Source organism: Patagioenas fasciata, chromosome 2 (genome assembly GCF_037038585.1).
Source record: "Patagioenas fasciata isolate bPatFas1 chromosome 2, bPatFas1.hap1, whole genome shotgun sequence".
NCBI classification, from domain to species: domain Eukaryota; kingdom Metazoa; phylum Chordata; class Aves; order Columbiformes; family Columbidae; genus Patagioenas; species Patagioenas fasciata.
In genome coordinates, this window is record NC_092521.1 from 49,041,487 (window position 1) to 49,057,090 (window position 15,604).

General features: G+C 42.8%; 1 protein-coding gene across 6 annotated transcripts in view; it reads left to right on the forward strand.

Annotated features, from left to right (window-relative positions):
* KCTD1 (potassium channel tetramerization domain containing 1) overlaps positions 1-15,604 on the forward strand; it is a 105,288-nt gene that overhangs the window by 55,574 nt on the left and 34,110 nt on the right. For 4 of the 6 annotated variants that reach the window (XM_065832539.2, XM_071804170.1, XM_071804171.1 and 1 more), the window contains exon 2: positions 13,927-14,105. In XM_065832539.2, coding sequence (XP_065688611.1) covers positions 13,927-14,105 — 179 coding nt within the window. Of the gene's footprint in view, positions 1-7,247; positions 7,388-13,180; positions 13,475-13,926; positions 14,106-15,604 lie in introns of those variants that run through there. The other 2 variants (XM_065832540.2, XM_065832538.2) reach the window with 2 other exon arrangements.

A 15,604-nucleotide genomic window follows, 5' to 3' on the forward strand; every position in this document is an offset into this window, starting at 1 on the left:
GGCCAAGGCTGGAGTTACGAATTCCACTTGCCACACCTCATTCCACACTGCTTGTCAAATATGTGGAATAAGGCACATACATACTCTCACCAGTTGTTGTCTTCTGGATTGAAGCTCTGTTCGCTGTGCAGAGTGGCACGGGTGGAAATCATGAGGTTCAGTGTTTCTGCTGAAAACCAAAACAATCTTGACACACACACCCTTTCACTCCCTCTTCCCCCAGAAAAAACCTCTCCCCAAACTAATCCCCTGTCGTTCTTCAGCTCCAGGGTGATGGTCAGCTGAAATCAAACACTCGGTCAAGTGCATCTGTAATGGGACAGAAGATGGCTGCCATGAGACAAATATATAATTTAGGAATTGTTGATGAATTTCTGTCACCCTCTACTAGATGATCACACAAGACCCCTGGAACCTTGCCTGTTTGTTTCAAATGCTCTTTTATTTCTGACATTACAGTTCATCTGTTCCTGAAAGCAGGATTGTTGAGTATTTGTTCCAGAGGGGAGACGAAAGACTGTCAAATTTAAAGTGTGGGGTGTTTGTTTGGGATTTTTTTGTGTGCGGTGTTTTGTTTGTTTGTTTTTAATTTCATTGCTCTTTTCCCTACTCTTCCTGATTAAATGCCTCCTCCTTCTTCTGCCTGCCTGCCTGCCCTTATATTTTTCTTGCAGGGCTTTGTTGTTCCAACAGGGGATGCTTTGGTTCCTCACTCCCAACACGTGCCTTTTGTCTCTGCCTCTTTTCCTTGCCTCTTGCAGGAACAGCGATGCTTTGATACTTCAGCCTCTCTGCTTTCCTCCCTTTCCATGCTGAGAAGGGAGCTGATGGTTTCCTGCACGGGTCCTCTGGCCAGGAGGCAAGCATCACATAAGATATGAGCTGTAAGGCCTTTCTGATGTTTCCCTCAAACTTGCCTGTTTCCAGATAAAATCTTTCGCAGACATTATCTCCCAGACTTTATCTGAATTAGTCTTTTAAAGACGTGTCTTTAAAGATGTGTAGCTGTGTGTGACTATCCCCTTATCTGCCCACTTACTCTTTGTGATAGTTTCTTCCACTTTTCAGGTATCTATTGAAATGTGGGGTTTTGGCATGCAATTTAAAAAATTTTTATTTCATCATAGTTGGTGGTTGTCTCTGTCACCTTCTCCTACTTTTTATGCTCAAACTAGCCTTTTAAAGCTGTTTTTTGGTTGTGTGTTTGAGGTTTTTTGGGTTTTGTTTGGTTGCTGTTTTTGTTTTTTCAAGATACTTCCAGATCTTTTAGTTTTCCGAGTTGTTTTTTCTCTATTGCAGAAGCCACGTGTAGTTCAGAGTTGTCAGTTTGGACCTATAGAGGATGTTTCCCCTTATCAACATGGTCGTAGTGGCTGTCACCACTCAAGATGTATCTTTCCTCCATCCCAACAAAAGTTTTCTTCAAGTATTATTTTGAACGAGAATAACTTCACATATAGGTTACTGCCTTATCAGTAGAGCCACATTACAGAACAGTCTACCAAAAGAGAAATTTTGTACTTACATACTTACCCCATGGTGGTTGATCCAGCTGTGGCAAGTGATAGTGTGTGTTCTGAGTTGTCTCACTTAAATTCTCTATGTTTTAAAAATAAAATAACTGCTTAGCTTACATTTTTTTGGTGGAGCTGCTGGTTGCCTTTTTAATTTCAAGCTGTCCCTCAGAATTATCAAATTATGTGATTCTTCCCTGGTGCTGGCTTCTGTATCATAACACAGCAGCATGTCCTATCAGTTTATATTAATGTGTATTTATTTCTAGCTTTTCAATTTTATTAAAATGTGTGTTGTATGTTGGAGGCAATAAAAGCCAATAGCTAGAGAAAGTGAGAGGGCATTTCTTGTTGATTGATAGACATAGTCTTTACTGCTTCTTTAAACATTTTCAGATCCTTTTGTTGTCCAAGCACTGATACCTTATGTGTTGGTAATGACCAGAGAAGCACAAAAGCAGACTTTGAAGCAGGCCGTGCAATCCAGGGAAATGTATAGTGTATAAGATTTCAATATCCTAAGTTTATGTGCATGGTCTGTTGTGATCTCAGGTCAAGTAAAAGGCTTTTAATATAAAATTAAGAGTTTGCTGAGCTAGTTAGCAGAGGTCATTCTGTCTACAACTAGGTAGTGGAGGTTCGCAGGGGCAATGATAGCTTCTGTTAGCATATAGCACATGGTTATAGTGATTTGGGGTTAATTTATCCTTGTGGTCTAAAGTTGGCTGCCAAATGAATGTTTTTGTCATACAACCTACCATGACTACTTGGAGAAATCCCTACAGTCTAAAAACAATAATAATAAAAATTCTATTTCTTAGCCTTGGATCCTAAATTATCTTTTACACATAATGGAATCAAATGAACCAAATCTAAAATATGCTTTGTTCTTATGCCATATGGTCATTGTCTTGCCAAGCACTCTTCTTGCTTTCCAGAGAAAACTCCTGTGTTCACCTTTCCTCAAATCGTGCCCCATACACCAACCAAAAGAAATTACTGCTTGACGCTCATAGTCTTATGCCCACCATTCCTTTTCTCCCTTTGTCCCTAAATGCTTTCCCAGCATTTAAGAAAACTTCAAACGCCAGAGAAGAGGTAAAACAAACTAAAAACCTTCATGCACTACTGCATTGAAGGAGCCTTTTGAATTTAACCACAGCTGTATTTAGCTTGTTTTGGGATGTCAGCCCCTTTGTACCAGCCACCAGAAAGCATACCTACTCCCCTGACGGATTTAGTATCCAAAGATGGACAGATTTTAGTATGAGGTGGGGGCAGAGAAGTATCTGGGTCACTGATGGTTTTCAGTTCAGGTCCTATGTGCCACGTGCATAGCCTATTTTGGGAGCTCTGGGAAGGCCCCCATCATTGCATGCTGCCTCACATACATATTTTTAGCAGGAGGCTGTTTCCTGTCCGGGAGCACCTATGTGAAATTGTGCCACCTGTCCTGAGGTATTAAGTAACCCACGTGTGTTTTGAAATAACTAACGATAATATGATTTCCATCATGATAGTGTTTGCGCTTTTTCATTCTCCTGCTTGTTATGAAATCCGTAGGCTGATAATTTTAATGGGAGTTATAGAGGAGAGTAAAAAGTCCCAGCTAGCCCTGGAAATGCATGGGATCGTTGTAGAGCTGAGTAAATGTTCCCTAATGCGGTCCATCTTAACAAGGACTTCCAAAACATCTTCTTGTTTCAGTAAGTTCAGCTTTTATCCTTTCCTCGCACTGTCCTCCCTCTTGGCAGTGTCTGACTCTCTGGTGGGCTTTCAGCAGATTATCCTTTTTAAGAGGTGGGATCATTGCTTTTGCTAAGTTCAGCTTCAGAGACCTTCTGGGAGGGGAGGTGGACAGGAGAGAGGAGGAAAACCCAGCAATGACACAAGGACTCCTAAAAGTTGGTCCTTTTAACCCGTAGTGTTGTCTTGCATTGATGCTGGAGCGAGGGATGTATAATTCAAGATTAGAATTTCCCACAGTATTTGGAATTATCTACCAGCCTGAACTGTAACTGTCAAAACTGCAGTTATGTTTACATCTTCATCGTAAATTAGGTAATTATGAATGTATGGCTTTAAAGCCCTTCTGTGCCTTTTTTTTTCTGCAGTGAGGTTATAGATGAAACTATCATCTGTTTTATTGTCTAGGCTTGTAATTATTAAGTAGATGCAATGTCTTCAAAATAACGATTCTCTGAGAATATTTTATTATTGGCTGCTGCAAGAAACATCTGGAGAGTGCTTAGAGCTCTTGTGTGTTACAGCATTTCAAACACATGGTTTTACTGGATCCATATGATTTTGGTAAGGTAATTCCAGATATTAAATTCTTCAGATGGTCCAAAGGTGGGTTTTTTGCTGTTTTCATGTTCAGTCTGAAGTAGATAATGTTCTATTGGTATGTCCAAAACCACATCTTTTCTAGATGGGTCCGTATTATCTCTTTGTGCTCCTAGGCAAATTAATAAACTAAATTTTAAAAGTGCAGAGGAAAGCAGACAGCTGGCTGATTCAACGGGAGAGGCTATGTTTTTCATCACCACCCTTTCAAAGCCTCTCTGAATCAAAAGAACCATTGGATTGCAAAGGCAAGACCTATGCCACACCAGAAGCTCCTAGTTCAGCAATTTTCCCAGGGTAAAATTATACCTTGTGTTTCCTCAGCACAGGCTGTAACTGGCAGCGTTCCTTCTACTTCTAAGGGTGAAATTGCTGGGGGGGGAACAGACATCTAATGTGCCTCTGGAAGTTTTACAATGGGTGTTAACCTGCCTTTGTGGAGAGGTAGATGTTCTTCTGGAACACACCCAAGGGCAGGTGCTATTCAAACTGGAGTGTAAATTAACTTCAAATAAGGCAGTACGGGCTAATTTTTGTTCAGTTTGTGAGTCAAATCTAAAGCAGAAAAACCCATTTCTCAAATTCTGACAGTTCATTATGATCTTCCAGTTATCCCACTAAAGTCTGCATTTTTATGGGTCTTTAAACTCTTCAGATATGACTGCAATTCAAGATGTTAATCTTTATTCATGTATTACTGATAGTATCTGAACTTGCAAACAAAACAGACAGATTTTGGCAATGCTTGGTTTTTGGTGTTGCTTCTCACCAGAAGATTATTGGACAAATTGCAAACTCAGTCCGAGAAGAATGTAACCAGTTGGTTTCTTTCCCACTCAAATTTTGACACTGTCTTTAAGGATTTGTTTAACTTTGCATTCAAATGTACCAGCATGGTTCTGGCAAACAGAAGTCCTTTCCTTCTAAACCCAGGAGGGAGTGTGTTTTGTTGTTTGGTTTGTTTGTGGGTTGTTTTTTGTTGTTTTTTTTTCTGTCCTTTTCTTATGCAAATACTCTTACAAAATATGCACAGAGAGTGCCTGCCTAGAAGTGGATAAAAGGCAACGACAGTTGAGTGAGAAGTCTGACTAAAAATTATGCTATTAATATATGTTGACCTACGAGGCATCCACCTGGGAACAGCTGGCAGATGGATTCCAGTGTTCAGAGCTCCCATATCCCCTCCAATGTCCGTTCCTTGTCCAAACCCCATGTACATGCACGAGATGGAGGTGGCTATTCCACATCTGTCTTCAGTGATGCAGGAGATGATCTGGGAGATGCTTCATCCCTCATGGCAACAGCAGGAGCTCTTGGCTGCTGCATGCTGGGCTGTTCCCAGAAGCAGGGGAGAGCTGCCCGAGTGGCTGCCTCTTTCAGAGAGGAGATATGAACACTGGATGGAGTACACAGGGAAGTTATCTGCAAAGGCACTGGCAGGCCATACCTCTTGCAGCAGGGATGAAGTGGTCCAAGATATTTGGATCAATGCTGCTCACTGAAATGAATGACGCCTTGTGTGGAGGAGAACTGGTCTGTAGCCTCTGCCCTTTGCCAAAAGGTGAGACTCCCTTGGTGTGCTTGCTTTCCTGCGAAGTACAAGTAAATTCACATTGTCTCTGCTACCTGAGGTTTGATAGAGGTAAGAGAAGAAAGGTGACCTATTTTCCAGGTTTAAAGGAAAGTAAATGAAACTGGCCTCAGGGGAGCAGAAGCAGAGACTTTAGTATCAGCTGTAGTGTGGGCAGGGCTGCCAGGCTGCTAAAGGCTCTGCAGACTTGGCAGCCTCTTTCCCAGGGACTGCACATCTTTTTAATACCATTGGGGTGGGTTACTTTTTTGTTTGTTTTGGGGGTTGGTTGGTTGTTTTAAAGTGTCCAGGGTGACTGCAGCCTTCCTCTGCTGAGACCGAGTGATCTGTTGGCACTTACTGACTTGGAATATTTTATGCAGTATCTGGTATGATCCACCTTTTGCCTGTGAGAATAAAGAAGGCTGAGTGAAGGTCACTGAGGTGCTTCGCTATGCACCTTGTGAAGTATTTCGGGCTGGGCATCTCTATTTAGAGAAGGCTCAGGATGGGGAATTATGCTTCCTTTTGGTCACTCCTAAATAAATTTTGCTGGTTTGAGTAGAAGCTGTTGCAGAACAGACAAGCTCGTGGAGCAAGTGGCTTGAAATGCCAGGTATCCAGTCTGCTTCTCTTATAGGATGCCATTAGAAGCAGAACAGCAGGTCTATTGACCTTTGGTCAAATGTCCTCCTGTGTCTAAACAACTGCATCCTCCAGCATGGTTAGGAGGTGTTTTTGCCTGCTGCATCCTGGGGTAAACACCCTGTGATTATACAATGTCAGGTGGGCAATGGTGCACTGTGCAGTAATTGAGAGCAGCTTTCAAATCCGGTTTTGCTTGTAAATCAAATTGCTGCTTTTCCTGAGTAAGAATCAAATCAGCAGCACATCTGAAGACCATAGAAGTCAGCTACTTCCATTATGAAAGCAAAGGTGGCTAGTAGAAGCACATGTGTCTGGGGGTAGTGAATCTGGGCTGGACCCCCAAGTTATATGTGGAACAGTGAAGTTTCAACAGTGTAGCGGGTTGGATATATGCAGAAGATCCTGCTTGTATTACGGGCTTAAGTCAAATCCTGTGTCAGCCACATTTACCACTTGCTTGACCAAAGCAGAGAGGGTGTGCACAGCAAGAAATGGGCAGGTAGTGCAGAAGAATGTAATAAATGAAAACACTTGGGCTAGCCTCAGCAGTGCTTACCTAAACAAGCAAGGGGCTGAGTTAATCTTTCATAAAGAATATGAATTTACAGAATATCTTGAGGGAGGTATTAAACTTCTAAACTTTTGTCTGTAGTTTCAAGGCTTAGGGGAATCTTCAGAGAAGTTTATAAGCACTTGAGAAGATATATCCTGTCTCTGTAAACTTGACCTTTACTAGATTTTGGACTCACCTTTACTGCAGTACTGGTATAAGCACATTCAACTCTTGCCCTCATCCCTGGATCCTTTTTCTCCACTTAATTAGAGATTTTTCATAAGCTCTCAGTGGCCAGTTCCTGATGAAGGTGTGATTAGAGCTGTTCTGATGAAATTAGTTGTGTGCTTCAGACTCGGTTGCTGGGCACTGGGATTCTCAGAGTGACTTCAGGCTCTTGTCCAAGGACATTTTTACCTGTGCTGAGTCTCCAGGGAGGCAGCTCTCCATCCAGCACAGATACCTCGCCCCTCGCTGTACATTTGGTTTTCTGCACCTGTGGCATTTATTCTAGGTCCTGATCAGCTCTGAAATCCTCGGAAGACTCATTTTACCAAGGAAAGGCAACCACAGTCTCCCCAGGACTTACATGCTCAGCAGCACCGGCATCTCGAGGAGGAGGCTCTGAGCTCTGAGCAGCCTGCATGCAGGATGTGCAGCAACAGAACCTCATCTTGAGGGGCAGGATCGATGCTCTACCCCGGGGCCAGTGCCTCTGGGACGAGGAGGATGTAGCACTTAAAACTGTCCTGTCAGGTAAGTGCTCCAGTTACCAATGTTGTAGCCACTCTGTTGCCACAGGAGGTCTATCATCGCCTTTGTAGTCTTGATCTGTATTTGTGCTGTTGCAGGATACAGAAGACAGCCTAACACAGTTTGAAAATCTGTCCTGGCACCTCCAGGGGAAGGTTTGAGACAAGGCTTTGTTTCATTGTGGCCTATACCTTACACCCTGGCTATGATGGACCCCTCTGGGTATCTCTGTCCCCTCTCCCGGGAAGCCTTGTGGTATCCACCTTTCTAAAATGCAATGCTGCTTGTATTTCTGCAAATAACGCTGAGTGCTGCAAACATGGCACTGCCAGTGGGGAGGAGTGAGAAGCTGCTTGATATAGCAGTAGGTCTTCTGCTGTGCTTGGGTGCTTCAGCATCTCAAGAAACACTTCCTGACTTTTCAGGCTCTCCATTGTACTTGAACAGGAGCCAAATCCTGTTGTATAGGCAAATCTGACCTCCTGTCACGTGTTGACAGACATTCAGGATATGAAATGAGACTTTTCGTCCAGATGTCTAAAATAATAATTCTGGTAATACTGCTGAGTTTTAGGGGACCTGGTATCTCTGCTTACAGTGGCACTAAATTGCAGCTGATAGTGTTTTGGGTCTGTTTCTCATGCAGCACTCAAACACAATTGTTTTAGAGTTTTGCTTTATAAACATAATTCATAAAGTTCAGAGTCAGCAGTCCTAAAGCTCACATCTATGAGAGAAAGAGCAATCAGATTATATTGATGAAAGGCAAAACATGACAGCGCAATTGGCATATTTTTTGTGGGGGAAATGATGGACTATTTATTTGTTTTGTAGGCCCAGTAACACCAGTACAGTCCAACCATCTCCTCAGACAGCTACCAGCCGTTGGTGTTAAGGGTGAAGAAGCAGAAGAAATGGCATGGATGTGCTCAGGTGTAAAGACGTTTTGCCAAAGATCTGTGCTACATTTTTGTGCTTCAGAGCAAGGGTGAAGAGAAGGCACCACGATGGCACGTACACCTTAGGAAACTGAAATGCAGCTTGCAAGCTCCGTGCTCTGCATGTGGTCATCTTTGACCACCTTGCAGGGTTCTGTCTGAGGGGTCAGCACAACCTTGTGGCATCTGTGGATGCAGTGTACCACCGTCATAGCCAGAGAATTTGGTGTCAGGATGTTGCCAGCCCACAGACATGCTGCTGTCAGGCTTTCCCCTTCCAGCAGAGATGAGCACCTGGGCTTCCTGGACATGTATCTGTGCATCTCTGCCTGCTTGCTACATCTTCCAGAAGTGCTGTTTGTACTGATATTGTTTATATTGAATAAATGCTTTCTCCAGCCTCTTTGTTGTGGTGACTGTTTTTGCTGAATTGAAAAAACGTGGGGGGTACTTGTTTAAGCATTGTGGTGAGACATGATCGTGATTAATTTTTTTTTTTTTTAACCTTTAATGAAATGTTTGTTTTGAAAAAGTGCATCCTGTAAATGGGGACACTTGAACAGGAGCCAAATCTGAGAGGTGTCTTAATGTTCCTGGTCAGGACGAGGGACTTAAACTGTGCTTTGCCACATCCCACAAGCACCCCTAAGCATCAGCCTGCTGTTTATTTTGGAGTTGGGTGCATAGCTGTCTATGACACTTGAGTGATTTCTGCTTTGTACTGAAAGAAAAGGGATTTGTGTCTCAAGCTTCTAAAGTCTGTCTTGGGTCATTCTCTGTACAGTGCATGTGTTCAGAGGAGACTTTTCTGCTGGAGATGGCTGATGTGGGTGTGCTGACTGGTGTTGCCAGCTGTTCCTGGGCACCAAGCTTTTGAGAGGAGCAGCACCTCCCTTGTGGTTTGCTGTTGTGAAGAAAAAAAAGAGATAATGAATACAGGCTGATTTGATGCTTTAGAATAAACTACTGTATGATTATACTTTCTGCTGTCTAGACTAGATACGGCAAGTTTGTCCTCACCTTCCTCCAAAATATCCAGGAGAGTTTGAAATATATAACTTTGAGTTTCTCTGCAGTGCTAGTTGCTTGGGCTGTGACAGGGAGCATCTGGTAATTTTAGAATTTGATACAAAGGCTACTACATTAAGTACTGTACTATGTTGAGTAGCATATATGCATTCCTGCTTGAGCTGGGCTGGCTCACAGGGAATATATTTGCTACAGTAACTCTAGCCAGCAATGCCTTGACCTGCAACCTAAAATGATCCCCACAGTCCTGAGTCAAGTAGATGTATTGTGCTTAAATATTAGTCCTCCAGTAAGTGAGCTTGGCTTGGCTTGTAGTAGTTTAGTTCTTGTCAAGGTTTCTGGCTCAAGAAGGGAACTGGAATGACTTTACTCAAGACCACAGAGTGTAAATAACACTTCTGAAACCACTGCTCATCACAGCAGCCTAAAATGAGCAAATGTTTTGAGGGGAGGAGGAAGCCTCCTATCTCTTTGATTTTTGTACACTTTGCAGCATGTTGTAATAACTCACATTCTTCAGATATCTCTTATTTCTTCCACTTGCTACCAGAAGATTGACATGGTTCCTGTGTTATCTTTAGTAGACCAGTTGTATGGGTGCACAGCTCAGATATACAGCTACTGTGTTTTTTTCAACCCAGAAGTAAATTCTTACTCTTTAGCAATATGCTTGAATGAAGTTGGGGAGAAGGTGGTATAGAAGAAAATGGCAGGGAGGAGAACAGATCTGAAAGCTCTCCCCTATGATCCTCGGCCTCCTTTGGTAGAAAGACTTCTAAGTCCTGAAGTCTTTTGTAAATCCCCAGGAGGAGGAGTTCAGACAGGGCTGCTTTTGCTTCTGTTGAGCCTAAGGGAAGGCTTGCCTAAGGCAGAAAATGAGAAGCAGGTTCAGATGTACTCAAAAGACCTGGCATACCAACTGCTTGTTGAAAGACTCCTTCAAATATCAGCAAGAAAGTGGAGAAGCCCCAAGCTGTTTAGAGCTGGAGCACCAAAATGCTCTAGTAGAGCAGTGTGTTTGTGTGCTGAACCAAAACTGAAATGTTTTATAAGACATAAATGTCTTTAACCTGACTAGCACATAGATCTTAGCACTTTTGAGTGCATAGTTTCAGTAATAAATTCATTCTGATTTGAAATCAGAACTTGTTCTTTTGAAAAGTTGTTGAGGGAAGAAACCTTTGAGTACTAATAATGACAAATGTTTCACAGGGTATTTCAAGTATTTTGGTCCATGGGAAGCATTGTAAAACTTGGGATTTCCTGTGCTTAATGTTTTGTAGGGCGAATATTCAAATAATTGGCAGGAAAAGGTACGAGGTGACGAACAGGCTGTTGACAGATCAGGCAGGTTGCTGCCCATCCAGCCTGCACAGCCTCTCGCTGTGTGCTGTGTCCCACTCGTGGTTAAAGTCAGGGCAGATCCTGAGGCAGACAACAACCTCTGTGACGTCCCATGTGGGAACAGCCATGGCTGAGCTATAAACCCTGCCAGGGTGCAGCTCTCACCTGCCTGACACCAAGCACACCAAGGAAGGCTTCCAAAGAGCTTTGTGATCCTTCTTGCCATCAGCTCTTGTAGATAGCTTGCTGGATCCCATTGAGTTCAGTTTCTCTGACTTCCTTCTTTCCTCCCTTAATCGTTTCTAAGGAACTGTATTTCTAATTACTTTAGGTAGGAGAAGCTTAGTTTACCAGCAGTGCCTTGTTCTAGCCACTCTTTACCTAAGCTTGTTCACTTCCATGTTAGCAATAATCCAGCGCAAGCAGCGTATTTCTTCAGAGAAACTGTCCTGGTGTTATCCTGGTGTTATCCTTTCTGTAGCTGAACCAATACAATGAGTTAACTAATACAATGATTTAACGTTGATCTGTTAAACAAATATCAGTGGTCTTAATGCTGTACCTATTGGATGGTGATCTTCTGCGCCGTGGTTGTGCTACATAAAAGAAATTGGGTTTTAAGCACTCGGTTCTTTGAATCTCATTTCTGCTTTAATTTCTCTGGGGCAACTGCAGTAGAAATACCATTGCCTAATTTCAAACTGGTCTCCAAAACAGCAGTGAACTGGTTTTATCTGGGGAAATGTGCTTTGTGATCTAAGGCTGGAGCAAGGCTAGCATTATTGTATTTAATATCTAAACACTGAGCAGATGGGCATTGCTTCTTCAGGCACAATAAGCACAGGTAACTTGAAGGGAGAGTGTTGAGAAGGCAGAGGGTAAAATAAGAGAGAATAAGGTTTTGTTATAAAGTGGTTTTATTTCTTGGAAGTTTTAGTAGGTAAACTGTATAAATGACAGCTTGGTTATGTCTCATTTTTGGAAACTGGTTCCCTTTTTTTTTTTTTTTTTTATTGCCATGTAAAATGTCCACAGAGCTTCGACTCCCATCCTGGCAGTCAAGTTTATACTACACATTCCTCTACCGTTTCATGCAGCCGGCAGTGTCGCAGCTATGCTGAATGAGGTCCCAGCCTAACTACAATATTAACCCTGCAAATCTGTTCATTTTCTCCTGAGCAGCCCCAGGCAGGGTATACAGGAGAATGTGTCCAATTGAAAAACTATTACAGGCTCGGTGGTGCTGCAGTGTGCTAAATTGCAACAGGGCTGTGTTTTTTTCTGCTAGAGAGGATCCTGCCAAGAGAGGTAGTGGTGCCTGTCTCATACAAGTTACAGAATTTTAGTTTCAGCCTTCCTTGATGATTGTATTTTTTTCAAACTGTTTGTCTACTTTTAAGCACTGAAATGTGTTCCCTTCTTCACATCCACTGCTTTCCTCCTACTGATCGTCCAGTGTGTGCTTTTTTTTATTCCCCCAGTTTGTATCACTCCTTGCCTTCTTACTTTCACCTTTCCAGTTGTTGTTTCTAATTTTTTCTTCATTATTTTACTAAATATCGTGGTGCAGATCAGTAGCATCTTGGGTGGTGGTTGTACCACGTAGCATTTATAGCAGACATTAGTTTTGCATAGCGTGTGTGCCTTATTTTGTCTGGACTTGTCTTCATTGTGCCGCAGGCAACTCCTCAAGCAATTGTAGTCATGAAGTATGGTATTTCTGCAGATTTATATTAACTTCTGCTTTTAAAGAAACAGAAGAAAACCCAACCTTCGCCCCAGCATCTAAACTAGTTGTTTTTCTCCATCCCATTCATTTTTATCAGTATTTGACCTAAGCTTGCTTTTGCGTATGAAAGAAAATTAGTTAAGTACCTTGTGGTTTATAGATGCCTTTTGTTAAATATTACTTGGATTTATTGTGCAACATTGGCCTGTAAATCATTTCAGTTAGACATTTACCTGGCTCATGTTGCCTTTATGGTTTGAATCTTTTAACAGCCGTGAAAAATTGAGAAATTACGTTTTCGGCAGCGAAGGACTTCGCTAGTCCAGATACCATGTAACTCTCTCCCATGACCGTGCTCTGCTTCTGCAAGGTTTGCTGCCCGGCTCTGCGGAGATGTTTACAAGGAATCCATTACCTTTCAGGGCTGAAAGACGTGTCGAAAAAACAAAGAGAGTTTTGTGATGAAGTGTACCTGACTTCTCGCTGCTTTGCTTACCTTTTAAATGTAAAGCTAGTAATTTGCAAAGGCTCCTAGTTCTCAAGGCATCCCTGCAAGATTCCGCCACCTATGGAGCTTTTTCCTCCAGTCCAAAGCGGGGTTGTCTCAAAAAACCGCTCTCGAATACGTGTCTATTTTAATCCCCGGCTTTGAATGCCGCCTGCCTTACTGGCTCCAGCACATCGGCCTACCCCGCCCTGCCCCGCCTGCCGCGCACCCAGGCTGCGGCTGCTCCTCGCCGGCGTTAACATCTCTGCCTTTGTGACTAAAACTCGGTTTCATCAGCAAAGTGCCGGCTCCCGCTCGGCTCTCGGAGCCCGCCTGCCTCCCCCGGGAAAGCCGCTCGGACCTGCCGGCCTATGCGGGGCACGCGGGGGCACCTGTCGCCATACGTTTAACTTTTAAATGGAAAATGTCTTTCTCAAAGGCTGTCGATGTCCAGTGGTCTGCAGTCCATGAGCACTTGACTAGTCCAGGTGTTTCTGCTTCTGTTTCCGTGCTATGTGAATTGGGAGTTCGAGAGAAGAGTGTGCAGGATGGAGGAGTTGAGGGTTTGTATTTCTGTTCTGACTGTATGGCAGTGGGCTTGGGAAGCAACAGAAAGTCTACCTGGGGTCATCTTATTTGAGAAAAACAGTACTTGCTCTTGGTCTTTCTGTCTGTACCTCTTTCTGTCAGAGCCTTTGTCACTTCCTAAATACGAGAATGACCTTTATTTTTGGTATGGGTTTTCTGTCATGAGCAGTGTTCAGGAAGGACTTGTTTTATTGAACGTTGTTTCTTCTCTGTGGGTTTTATCACTGCATTTTGCCCCACTTATTTAAAACATAGCCAGTTAAGACTCTTTGCGCTGGATTGATTTTAAAAACTACAAAATATTTGTCTGTGCTTTAAGAAGATAAAAATCATAAGCTGAGCCTATGAGACAGTGCTATTGACTCAAGACTGTGGGTTTCTGCAAGGTTTTTAAGGAGATCATTAACCCAGGTCTATCTCTTCACAGGACAGTCGGCCCAATATGTCAAGACCTCTGATCACTAGATCCCCTGCATCTCCATTGAACAATCAAGGCATCCCCACTCCAGCACAGCTCACAAAATCCAACGCACCAGTTCACATTGATGTGGGTGGGCACATGTATACCAGCAGCTTGGCCACGCTTACAAAATATCCCGATTCCAGGTAACTCTAAAAAGCTTGTTCTGCATGTCTTTGGCAACTCCTTTTCTTCCATTTCATGCTTGGACGTCCTGGGGCTGTCTTAGAATGATAAACTTAGTTCCTTTTGTTTCAAAATTAAATTAGGTTTCTTTGTTCGTAGGAGGCAAGAGACTGACTTTTCTTTCCCTGTTCTACTATGTTTCAGACAAATGGCACTTCTGCAAATCCCTATGTGTTTGTACTGAAAGCAAGCCAATGGTAAAGAGCACTTACTTTCTACCACCTAGAATTCTGGTTTTATGCCAGGGCACCCGTTCTGTGGTTTATTACATTCAAAAACTGTAGCAATACTGCATTTAAGTCCAAAGGTGGGGGTGTTGTGGTATTTGTTTTTCTTTTGGAGCAGTAACCACTCTCCTGTACTATCAACATGTAATCTCGGATGTGTCACTTGAGGTAAAGGCAAGGTTGTATGTAACAAAATATAGAACGGCATTAACAGAACACTTTTTAGAGAATCTTAGGACTTTTCAAATATATAGCTTCTTAACTCTCACATGCCTTCTGAATGAAACATTTGTGACTCTGGTAGCTTACTGGTACGAAGTGGTTAGGAAAGCTTCTGCATGCACGAGCAAGTGGTGTATGTAGAGTAGATGAAGTAAGAAAGCTTTGAGAAAACAACAGTGCATTGAACACGGTGTGTGTGTGTGTGTGTGTTCGATATCACATGGTGCTGATGGCAGATAAACACTGTGGTGATATTGTAATTCTAAGAGTAGGTTATTAGTTAGCAGGTGTTTAATTGTGTCTACAGCATTAGCCTATACCTTGTCCTTCACCACCTGATCCTGCTCGAGGAGGAAGGTGTTGCCTTCGTGGTCTTTCCACTCGTGGTGGGGTTTGTGAGTTTCTTGGTGCCGCAACTCCGACTTTCCTTTCCAAAAGGGTACAAAGCATACTTCATGGGGTGTGATTTTGTTTGAAGTGTGGGTTTCACTGGTGCTACTGCCCCTGCAGCGTTGCCTACGTAATTTTAGGTGGGACTGGAATAGTGCTTCTGACACTAGAAGCTGACAGGGCTAGAGGAAGAGAACAGTAAATAAAGGTGTACAAAAGAGAAACAGGTGGGCACATGGCCTTTCTTTTGTCTTGTGACAACCTCCTCAAGGAAGGCCAGGCAGAGGGAGGTAATAGAAGCCATGCCAAAGCACAGGCCCACCAGGAGACATTGAAGCAATGTTTGGAAAAACTTGAACTGTTCTTCAAAAACCAAATCTGTTGTTTTGGGGAACTTTTATTAGGACCTGCTTGTATCTAGATATTAAGAGTTGTGATTACATAGCTTTTTTCAGTAGTTGGAGTAGTGATAGTGTCTGAAACTGTTGTGTGTGCAGTATGAGAGCCTGCTGCTATTAATACATGCAGCTTCTCTTCCCGTGTCAAATTCACAGGGACGGCATATTACTTGAAGTGAAGAAACACTAAAATGTCTTTTATAAGAGTGTATGGTGGCAGTG